Below are 11,211 nucleotides of genomic sequence, written 5' to 3' on the forward strand. Positions count from 1 at the left end.
TCGAATTCAGTCCCTTAGCAGTCATCGCTTGATAATGTCCTGCGGATCAGGAGGAAACGTCGCGTTGGAGAGAGAGAGAGAGAGAGAGAGAGAGAGAGAGAATTGTATAAGCAAGAATTATATAAACAATAATAAACCAAATGACTCAACCAAATTTTACCATGCCCTTTGGTGCGTTGCTCGCCAGTATAAGCAACAACGAGAAAGCCGTCATCAGAAAAAATAGAGAAGACTCTCTACAAGATTAATAGTGCTGAAGCAGCAATCATTTTTAACAAAGTAATAATAATAAGAATAACAATAATAATAATAATATAAAAATTACCCAGTCGAATAGGATGACTGTGATAGACAAAAAAAAGTAAAAATAATAATAATAATAATAATAATAATAATAATAATAATAATATATAACAATAATAATAATAATAATAATGATAATAATATCGGAGGAGACCCTCTCGTAGACATGTTTTGTTGTTAAAAATTGATGCTGCTTCAGCACTTATTAATCTTGTAGAGAGTCTATTTTTCTGATGACAGGCTTTCTCGTTGTTTGCTTATACCGCGAGCAACGACACCAAAGGGCATGGTAAAATTCGGTTGAGTCATTTGGTTTATTATTGTTTATATGATTCTTGCTTATACAATTCTCTCTCTCGTCTCTCTCTCTCTCATCTCTCTCCTCTCTCTCTCTCTCCAATGCGACGTTTCCTCCTGATCCGCAGGACATTATCAAGCGATGACTGTTAAGGGACTGAATTCGAGTGTTTTGTTGTTTTGATTAAGCTGACCTTGTGTCAGCACGGGCTCTTGTTCACATAGCAGCCCGCCCGAAATTCGAGTGGCGTGTCCTTCTTCTTAAATCGTGCTGCTGCGGGCTCTCGAGTACGGTATAGAGAACCTCTCCGGCAGGTCGAGTTTTCGTTGGTTCCTTGGGAAACAGTGAACTCATACGACTCATACGGCGAGCGTTTACGAGTCTTGAAGGACCTTCCTCAGGCAGGGGTATCACTGGGAGCCTCTTGATTGGCTTCTACCTGAGTGACGTCACCCTGGTATTATTCTGATAATGTGCCTCACGTCCGGTGTTTGTTTCATGTGCTCTGGGTACTTTCGTTGGGGGGAGGGGCGTGGTCCTCCTCACACACGTCGGTATCAAGAATAAAACCAGGGGTGACGTCACTCAGGTAGAAGCCAATCAAGAGGCTCCCAGTGATACCCCCTGCCTGAGAAGGTCTGCAAGACTCGTAAACGCTCGCCGTATGAGTCACCTTCCCAGGAACCAATGAAAACTCGACCTGCCGGAGAGGTTCTCTATACCGTACTCGAGAGCCCGCAACAGCACGATTTAAGAAGAAGGACTCGCCACTCGAATTTACGGGCTGCTCTGTGAGCAAGAGCCCGTGCTGACACAAGGTCAGCTTAATCAAAAACAACAACAACAACACTCGAATTATACGGGCTGCTCTACGAGCAAGAGCCCGTGCTGGCACAAGGCCAACTTAATCTCAGACAACAACACCCGAATTCAGTCCCTTAGCAGTCATCGCTTGATAAAGTCCTGCGGATCAGAAGGAAACGTCGGGTGGAGAGAGAGAGAGAGAGGAGAGAGAGAGGAGAGAGAGACAGAGAGAGAGAGAGAGAGAAGAGAGAATTGTATAAGCAAGAATTATTAAACAATAATAAACCAAATGACTCAACCAAATTTTACCATGCCCTTTGGTGCGTTGCTCGCCAGTATAAGCAACAACGAGAAAGCCGTCATCAGAAAAAATAGAGAAGACTCTCTACAAGATTAATAGTGCTGAAGCAGCAATCATTTTTAACAAAATAATAATAATAATAATAATAATAATAATAATATAATATTACCCAGTCGAATAGGATGACTGTGATAGAGCAATAATAATAATATCATCCAGTCGAATACAATCGCCCAGTCGAATAGGATGGACTGTGATAGAGCAATAATAAAATGAACCAAACAAAAACTTCTTTCAGTTTTCTTCTGAAGATTGAAAAAGAAACCCACAAATTCAATTTGTAACTTGTTTACTTCTAAGTATTTACATTTAGTTTTACTCCACACTCGAGTACTTTCGGCCTTCAGGCCCTTCTGTGGCCCATTCTCAAGAGATGTTGGGATGTTAGCCTGGGTCAAGGCCCAGCAGTCTTCTGGAACTTCTTCTCGTTGTGCTGTCATTTATGCGATGGCTGTTCTGGTTTTCTTGAGAGTTGCCAATCCCCTCTTGTCGCTCTGATATCCTGAGCTGATGGTCAATGGGATTCACCCTTGTGGTAAGGGTGTGGTCACCGTAAGTCTGTTGGGCAGGAAACCTAATCTCCAGGTCAGCAGGGTCAATCTTAGCTTCTTTTAATATCAAAGCTCGGCTTATGGGATCTTCTGAGGTAAAACCTTTGTTTCCTTCAATTACTTTGATCTCTCTGATAAGCGCACCTTCTACTACCCTCCTGTGACTAATTTTCTTGCTTTTGTATATAAGCCTACTGTTTTTGAAATCCATCCTATGGTCATTTTGTTTCCCAACAATGTCTAGCTATAGCACTCCCCTGAGAGTTAAGCTGTACTGCCCTTCTATGTTCTTGGACTCTAGTCCTTATTCCCCTACCTGATTCCCCCACATATCTGTCTCCACAATTATTGCAATTGATTATGTATACCCCCGCTACATCATCTGTATTACGTCTTCTCCTTCCAATTTATTTTTACATACTTTGTTTTTTAAGGTATTATCAAAAGGTATATACAAATTTTTTTTATATTGACTTTCTTTCATTTTTGAAGTGATTTGTTTCATTTTAGGCATAAAAGGGAGGGCAACTATTTTCTGTTTCTTTATTCCATGTACTCTCTACATTCGCTCTGTAAATATTTTTCTAGCTTTGGTGAGTGCCCTTTTTCTGAACCATTCCGGGTATGCTAATGCATCGAAGCTTTTATCGATGTAATTTATTTCTTGCTCTATCTTGCAAGGGTCACACGTTCTCATTGCCCTAAGAAATAAACCTGTTAGAACCCCTATTTTTATATCATGACTATGAAAGAGAAGAAATGAATATATGAGTTTGTATGTGTGGGCGGCTTTCTATATGTGCTGAATTCATATCCTGTTTCTTTTTTCTTTCTATGAGTATGTCTAAAAAGGGCAGTTTATTATTGTTACTTTTCTCTAAAGTGAACTGGATATTGTTATCAAACTTATTGAGCTCATCTAGAAAAGTTTCTATTTTATTTCCATCCCCTTGCAGAATAGCAAAAATATCATCCACGTATCTCCACCATCCTTGCAGTTTTAAGTTAGGGACATTCACATTAGGAACTAGATTAGTTTCGTAATATTCCATATAGATGTTAGCGAGTATAGGTGATAATGAGGGACCCCATAGCTACTCCATATTTCGTTTGTAAACATGTCCCTCAAACGTGAAATAAGTATCACTGACACACAAATTTGATCAACTCAAGGAAGACGCCTATTTCGATGTTGGATTGAAAATACCTCATTATGTTTTTAGTCTGTAGGAATTCTAATACTTTATCTAAGGGGACATTGGTGAATAATGCTACTACATCAAAACTAACCATGTGTCCCTTTATATTCTTTTTCTTAACTTGTCTATGAAATCTACTGAATGTTTAATATGGGATTCTGAAAATATACCTAAGTATATTCCTAGTTCTCCAGCTAACCACACAGCTAAGTTTTTGTTAGGAGATTTCCTACTAGAAACAATAGGGCGTAGAGGGCAGCCCTCCTTGTGTATTTTGGGGCTGCCATATATATATGCAAGTTCAGGTAATTACTTGAGAATAATTTAGTGCATAGCATGTCCTTCCCATTACCTAGTCTACTGATTATTTTCTTCACATTCTGATTAAAGGTATTCTGAAGCTTTTGGATTGTTGGAGGATTCTCTATTTTAGCATAAGTAGTTCATCATCTAGTAGCCTGACATTTTTAACCCTATATTCTGAGCTATTCATGATGACAATACTACCCCCTTTGTCAGCTTTCATAATTCTAATATCTTTGTAGCTTTTTTGTTTTTAATCCCTTCAGAGCGACACTAAATCTCCTTGGTAAGATATCTCCAAGTTTGCTTTCATTACTCCCTATCATCACTCCTCTGAGAAAAGGAGCTAAATCATTGTGATGTTCAACATTAAGGTAGTTAATCTGCTGTTGAATTCTATGTTAATATTGTTTTGTAGTCCCTGCACAAAAATTTAATCCTAGCCCTAGTGCTGCTGTTCATCCCTAGTCAATAAATCTACTTGAGATATTCTTTATATTATCCATATTGCTAAAATTTATCCAAACCGAATTACTAAATAAACTCTCAAACTTATTTTAATGTTGACCATGTTACGATTTGTATCAAAGTTTACTCTACTGTTGACCTGCCAACAACTTTTTTGTACCACTCACCCCTTATGGTCTCTTGAAGTGTGTTTTGTGTACTCCTTACACCAGCAAATGCAGCTTCTTTCTTCTCCCTAAGCTCTTGCAACTGATCCTTGATGTATCCTTCTTGAAAACTGCTGAATGCTTCTCCACTCCAGGGTCTTCTTCCAATCCTGCATATGTTTTTGGACACACTTTGTTCTTCAAACATTCACTTATAAACCAAGATCTGTTTTTCATGGCTTTGGCTTGTAAAGTTGTGGCTTCATATCTTCTTGCATAATGAACAGCTTGAGTTCCAGCGACTTCATACAGTTGTTGAAATGTACTTCTGTTGTAATGTTGCTGTGGGTACATGATGAACCAACCCCCCCCCAAAAACTTCTTTCAGTTTTCTTCTGAAGATTGAAAAAGAAACCCACAAATTCAATTTGTAACTTGTTTACCCACAAATTGAATTTGTGGGTTTCTTTTTCAATCTTCAGAAGAAAACTGAAAGAAGTTTTGTTTGGTTCATCATGTACCCACAGCAACATTACAACAGAAGTACATTTCAACAACTGTATGAAGTCGCTGGAACTCAAGCTGTGCATTATGCAAGAAGATATGAAGCACAACTTTACAAAGCCAAAGCCATGAAAAACAAGATCTGGTTTATAAGTGAATGTTTGAAGAACAAAGTGTGTCCAAAAAACTATGGCAGGATTGGAAGAAGACCCTGGAGTGGAGAAGCATTCAGCAGTTTTCAAGAAGGATACATCAAGGATCAGTTTGCAAGAGCTTAGGGAGAAGAAAGAAGCTGCATTTGCTGGTGTAAGGAGTACACAAAACACACTTCAAGAGACCATAAGGGGTGAGTGGTACAAAAAAGTGTTGGGCAGGTCAACAGTAGAGTAAACTTTGATACAAATCGTAACATGGTCAACATTAAAAATAAGTTTTGAGAGTTTATTTAGTAATTCGGTTTGGATAAAATTTAGCAATATGGATAATATAAAGAATATCTCAAGTAGATTATTGACTAGGGATGAAACAGCAGCACTAGGGCTAGGATTAAATTTTTGTGCAGGGACTAAACAATATTAACATAGAATTCAACAGCAAGATTAACTACCTTATGTTGAACATCACAATGATTTAGCTCCTTTTCTCAGAGGAGTGATGATAGGGAGTAATGAAAGCAAACTTGGAGATATCTTGCCAAGGAGATTTAGTGTCGCTCTGAAGGGATTAAAAAGCTACAAAGATATTAGAATTATGAAAGCTGACAAAGGGGGTAGTATTGTCATCATGAATAGCTCAGAATATAGGGTTAAAATGTACAGGCTACTAGATGATGAAACTACATTATGCTAAAATAAAAAGAGAATCCTCCGCCCAACAATCCAAAAGCTTCAGAATACCTTTAATCAGAATGTGAAGAAAATAATCAGTAGACTAGGTAATGGGAAGGACATGCTATGCACTAAATTATTCTCAGTAAATTACCTGAACTTGCATATATATATGGCAGCCCCAAAATACACAAGGAGGGCTGCCCTCTACGCCCTATTGTTTCTAGTAGGAAATCTCCTAACAAAAAACTTAGCTGTGTGTTAGCTGGAGAACTAGGAATATACTAGGTATATTTTCAGAATCCCATATTAAACATTCAGTAGATTTCATAGACAAAGTTAAGAAAAAGAATATAAAGGGACACATGGTTAGTTTTGATGTAGTAGCATTATTCACCAATGTCCCCTTAGATAAAGTATTAGAATTCCTACAGACTAAAACATAATGAGGGTATTTTCAATCCAAAACATCGAAATAGGCGTCTTCCTTGAGTTGATCAAATTGTGTGTCAGTGATACTTATTTCACGTTTGAAGGGACATGTTTACAAACAGAAATATGGAGTAGCTATGGGGTCCTCATTATCAACCTATACTCGCTAACATCTATATGGAATATTACGAAACTAATCTAGTTCCTAATGTGAATGTCCCTAACTTAAAACTGCAAGGATGGTGGAGATTACGTGGATGATATTTTTGCTATTCTGCAAGGGGATGGAAATAAAATAGAAAAAACGTTTTCTAGATGAGCTCAATAAGTTTGATAACAATATCCAGTTCACTTTAGAGAAAAGTAACAATAATAAACTGCCCTTTTTAGACATATCATAAGAAAAGAAAACAGGATATGAATCAGCACATATAGAAAGCCCACACATACAAACTCATATAATTCATTTCTTCTCTTTTCATAGTCATGATATAAAAATAGGGGTTCTAACAGGTTTATTTCTTAGGGCAATGAGAACGTGTGACCCTTGCAAGATAGAGCAAGAAATAAATTACATCGATAAAAGCTTCGATGCATTAGCATACCCGGAATGTTCAGAAAAAGGGCACTCACCAAAGCTAGCAAAAATATTTTACAGAGCGAATGTAGAGAGTACATGGAATAAAGAAAACAAGAAAATAGTTGCCCTCCCTTTTATGCCTAAAATGAAACAAATCACTTCAAAAATGAAAGAAAGTCAATATAAATTTGTATATACCTTTGATAATACCTTAAAAAAACAAAGTATGTAAAAATAAATTGGAAGGAGAGACAGTAATACAGATGATGTAGCGGGGGTATACATAATCAATTGCAATAATTGTGGAGACAGATATGTGGGGGAATCAGGTAGGGGAATAAGGACTAGAGTCCAAGAACATAGAAGGGCAGTACAGCTTAACTCTCAGGGGAGTGCTATAGCTAGACATTGTTGGGAAAATGACCATAAGGATTGGATGCATTTCAAAACAGTAGGCTTATATACAAAACGCAAGAAAATTAGTCACAGGAGGGTAGTAGAAGGTGCGCTTATCAGAGAGATCAAAGTAATTGAAGGAAACAAAGGTTTTACCTCAGAAGATCCCATAAGCCGAGCTTTGATATTAAAAGAAGCTAAGATTGACCCTGCTGACCTGGAGATTAGGTTTCCTGCCCAACAGACTTACGGTGACCACCCTTACCACAAGGGTGAATCCCATTGACCATCAGCTCAGGATATCAGAGCGACAAGAGGGGATTGGCAACTCTCAAGAAAACCAGAACAGCCATCGCATAAATGACAGCACAACGAGAAGAAGTTCCAGAAGACTGCTGGGCCTTGACCCAGGCTAACATCCCAACATCTCTTGAGAATGGGCCACAGAAGGGCCTGAAAGTAAACTCGAGTGTGGAGGTAAAACTAAATGTAAATACTTAGAAGTAAACAAGTTACAAATTGAATTTGTGGTTTCTTTTTCAATAATAATAATATCATCCAGTCGAATACAATCGCCCAGTCGAATAGGATGACTGTGATAGACCAAAAAAGGAATAATAATAATAATAATAATAATATAATAATAATAATAATAATAATAATAATAATAATAAACCACAAAATCACTGTGTAACATGTTTACTTCTAAGTATTACATTGATTTGTAGGTTGTCAGCCTGGGCCTTGACCCAGGCTGACAACCTAAACATCTCTTGAAAAAATGGGTCACAGATAGGGCCTGAAAGTACTCGAGTGTGGAGTAAAATCAAATGTAAATACTTAGAAGTAAACCATGTTACACAGTGATTTGTGGGTTTCTTTTTCAATCTCAGAAGAAAGCTGAAAGTAGTTTTTTTGTTTATAATAATAATAATATAATAATAATAATAATAATATCACCCAGTCGAATAGGATGACTGATAGACAAAAAAATAATAAATAAATAATAATAATGATACACTTCAAATGAAGGCAAGAGAAACTCATTTCAAACCTGACGTAAACAGTCAATATTTTTCTCTACAATTAAAAAAAAAACCGATTTCATTGCTGTTACAACAATGAATTTGTTACCTGTAAAATATCAAATAAATATTTCATTATTTTAATTCAGGAAATGACGGCAAGAGCAGCCGCTTCGAAGCAATCATTAATACTTCTGGCTTATTCGTTTGGCTTCAGGAAAAACAGGTACGTAGAGATAAATATTAATCTTTTCCTAGTAATATCATTTTGTTTTATATTCATATTACTTTACTGATTAATGTCGTCTGAGTTATAACAAACAGGTCGTAAACTCTGAAAGAATGCAAAAATAGTCCTAAAAGGATAATAATTGTTCGATCTCTTCACAATACTAATCTTATTCTTAACACCTTCCACTTATCAAGATTAACCGCTACGCATAACTTGCTAAAAAATTCCTCTTCAGGAAGGTAGCCTGCCTATTCCAGTTAGTTTTCCAGTGTTCTCCTGGAACAGCCTGACAAGCAAAAACTACTACTACTAACTCGTAATACCTTCCAGACCAAATCCCCAAAATCCTCTTAAGGAAGGTAGCCTGCCTATTCCAGTTCGTTTTCCAGCGTTCTTCTGGAACAGTCTGACAAGCATAAGCGACCTCCTAACTCGTAACACCTTCCAGACCAAAGCCCCTTCCACACGAGGGGCAAAGACACGACGGCCACTCGGATTTGGCCCCTTAATTCTCTCACTTGTCAACAGTGTTACCAGATCAACCAGTCCAAGGCAGGCAGGAGGCACAGACAGGCAAGCGAACCTATTGACTTGGACCACACTCGTGATCGCCATCCACCCGCAAAATTGGTAACAGTGCCAGCCCGCCAAATTGGTAACAGTGTCTGCCCGCCAAATTGGTAACAGTGCCTGCCCGCCAAATTGGTAACAGTGTCTGCCCGCCAAATTGGTGACAGGGTCTGCCCACCGTGCATTTGCCCGTCGTGTGGAAGGGGCTTTAACCTCTCTTATCCACAGTTTTCTAGCACTTATCAGGATGAACCTCTTTCCAGATTTATTCAGCCATTAACAACACAGTGGTGAGAGAAGGCAAGGTTTCCAGATACCACGGGGGAATACACGTGATAGTCCTCCACGAGAAATGGCACAGGATAATGAGGACAGTCCAGTTCCACACCTGGCAGCCGGCATCCCACAGGATGCTGACGAAGGCAATGCAGGAGATACAAGATGGCAGGATCGTCATCTTCCTCGGAGTGGTAAGCGATGAAATGAGAGAGAGAGAGAGAGAGATCCTCGGAGTGGTAAGCGATGAAATATGAGAGAGAAGAAGAGAGAGAGAGAGAGAGAGAGAGAGAGAGAGAGAGAGAGAGAGTGTGTAAAAATGTTAATGCGTACTGATGCTTTCAAAAGAATATGCTTCAGGATATTCAAGCAATATAGCTTGAACAGGTTATGAGGACTTGTTTTAAATAGTTGAAGTTTCAACCTATTAAAAAAAATGTTTTTTTATTCTAATGAAGATAAAGGCTAATATAATGTGAGGACAAGTCTATTCTTATATTTCAAATCTGAATAATTATTTCTCGAACTATAAAACAAAACTAAAAACCTGTTTCATAGTGATGACAACATCTACTATAATATGATAAAATGCTAAAATAATGTGAAGGTACTTTCCTTATATATGCAATTCTAATAATTAATTTCCAAACTGCGAAAAACCGTGATTCCTAGTGAAGATAGAGGCTGTAGTTATGAGTGAGGGGGGCGTATTGTCTTACACAAAAATTTGAACAGTCGAATTCCTTCAAGCCAGAGTACACAACCTGGCTAACGCCCGATGCCGCCCAAATGCTGGCAGACATGCACTCTCACTTCGGCCCGATGAGCGCCCAAGGGGAAGCCTGGGTGATGGCAGTTCGCAAGGGGCACGAGGTCATCTTCGAGTCCATTATCACTTCGAGGAACGTCACAGCTTACGACGTCTCGCCTCTGATCTGCTCGGCTACGATACCGGTGTTCCCTGGTAAGTGTTTAAATACGTCAGCGCATGAGGTGCCCTGTATAGATAGGCATTACCTGAAGGTCTTTGCGGCGCCCCTAAGGCGCCTAGCTGCAACCCACTCCCATTCCTTTTACTGAATCTCCGTTTGTAAGCACTTTATTCCATCTTACTTTACACCCTCTCCTGACAATAAATACATTGTGCAACTAGGTTTTCCTCCTGTTACACTTTTCAAACCTCTTCAATTTAACTTTCAGCGCTGAATGACCTCAAAAGGTTCCATTACTTGGATTTTGACCAAAATTTCTAGTCCATTCCATTATTGCGAATTTTCAAGAAGGTCGAAAACGCCTCAAAGAATAATTCAGTGATTTGACGGTAATTCAAAGATATAAAATCAGTAACATTTGAACAAGGTTAACATTGTGAAACTTTACACTTTCCCCTTAAATTTTTAAAGCTCCTTTCATTAAAAGAACATTTGAAGGGAGCGTTTTAGGCTAACAAAAATTCCTTCGAATGAATCATTGAATAAGATAATCGTAAAAAATATTAAAAGATTTATCGTAGTATCGAGTAACCTCTATCATACATGAAGTGACAGATATACTTATGTTAAAATCTGTGAATTCCTTACAGTTTATACTCTCTCCTTCTTTGTATGCACTTTCATAATCAACCTGTCGTTATTTCTATTTTTTTTTTCTTCACAAGAGCGCGCATGCGCATGGCACGGCATCCCAGAGATGCGAGAACGCGCGCTTTTCTGCGACAGGTACGAGGGCTACGGCGACTTCTGCAGATGCCAGAATCCGTCCAATATAAATCCCAGAAATGCGGTAAGGGAAAAATAATGAAAACCTTCTAATATAACTCCCATTCCGTTATCTGTATTTTCAAATAAATATTTTTTTGAACAAATGAAAACCTTCTAATACAACTCCCTTCCGTTATCTGTATTTTCAAATAAAATATTTCTTTGACAAAATGAAA

General features: G+C 38.2%; 2 protein-coding genes across 2 annotated transcripts in view; one reads left to right on the forward strand and one right to left on the reverse strand.

Moving 5' to 3' along the window:
* The window catches only part of LOC135212436 (tensin-1-like), a 771,151-nt gene that overhangs the window by 698,578 nt on the left and 61,362 nt on the right, over positions 1–11,211 (reverse strand). The window lies entirely within an intron of this gene.
* Positions 1–11,211, forward strand: part of LOC135212386 (protein O-linked-mannose beta-1,2-N-acetylglucosaminyltransferase 1-like) — a 62,295-nt gene that overhangs the window by 1,707 nt on the left and 49,377 nt on the right. Inside the window, exons 2-5 of the mRNA XM_064245756.1 lie at positions 8,347–8,423; positions 9,263–9,469; positions 10,026–10,239; positions 10,933–11,057. Coding sequence (XP_064101826.1) covers positions 8,347–8,423; positions 9,263–9,469; positions 10,026–10,239; positions 10,933–11,057 — 623 coding nt within the window. The remainder of the gene's footprint in view (positions 1–8,346; positions 8,424–9,262; positions 9,470–10,025; positions 10,240–10,932; positions 11,058–11,211) is intronic.

The sequence above is a fragment of the Macrobrachium nipponense genome, chromosome 41 (genome assembly GCF_015104395.2).
Source record: "Macrobrachium nipponense isolate FS-2020 chromosome 41, ASM1510439v2, whole genome shotgun sequence".
Lineage (NCBI taxonomy): Eukaryota > Metazoa > Arthropoda > Malacostraca > Decapoda > Palaemonidae > Macrobrachium > Macrobrachium nipponense.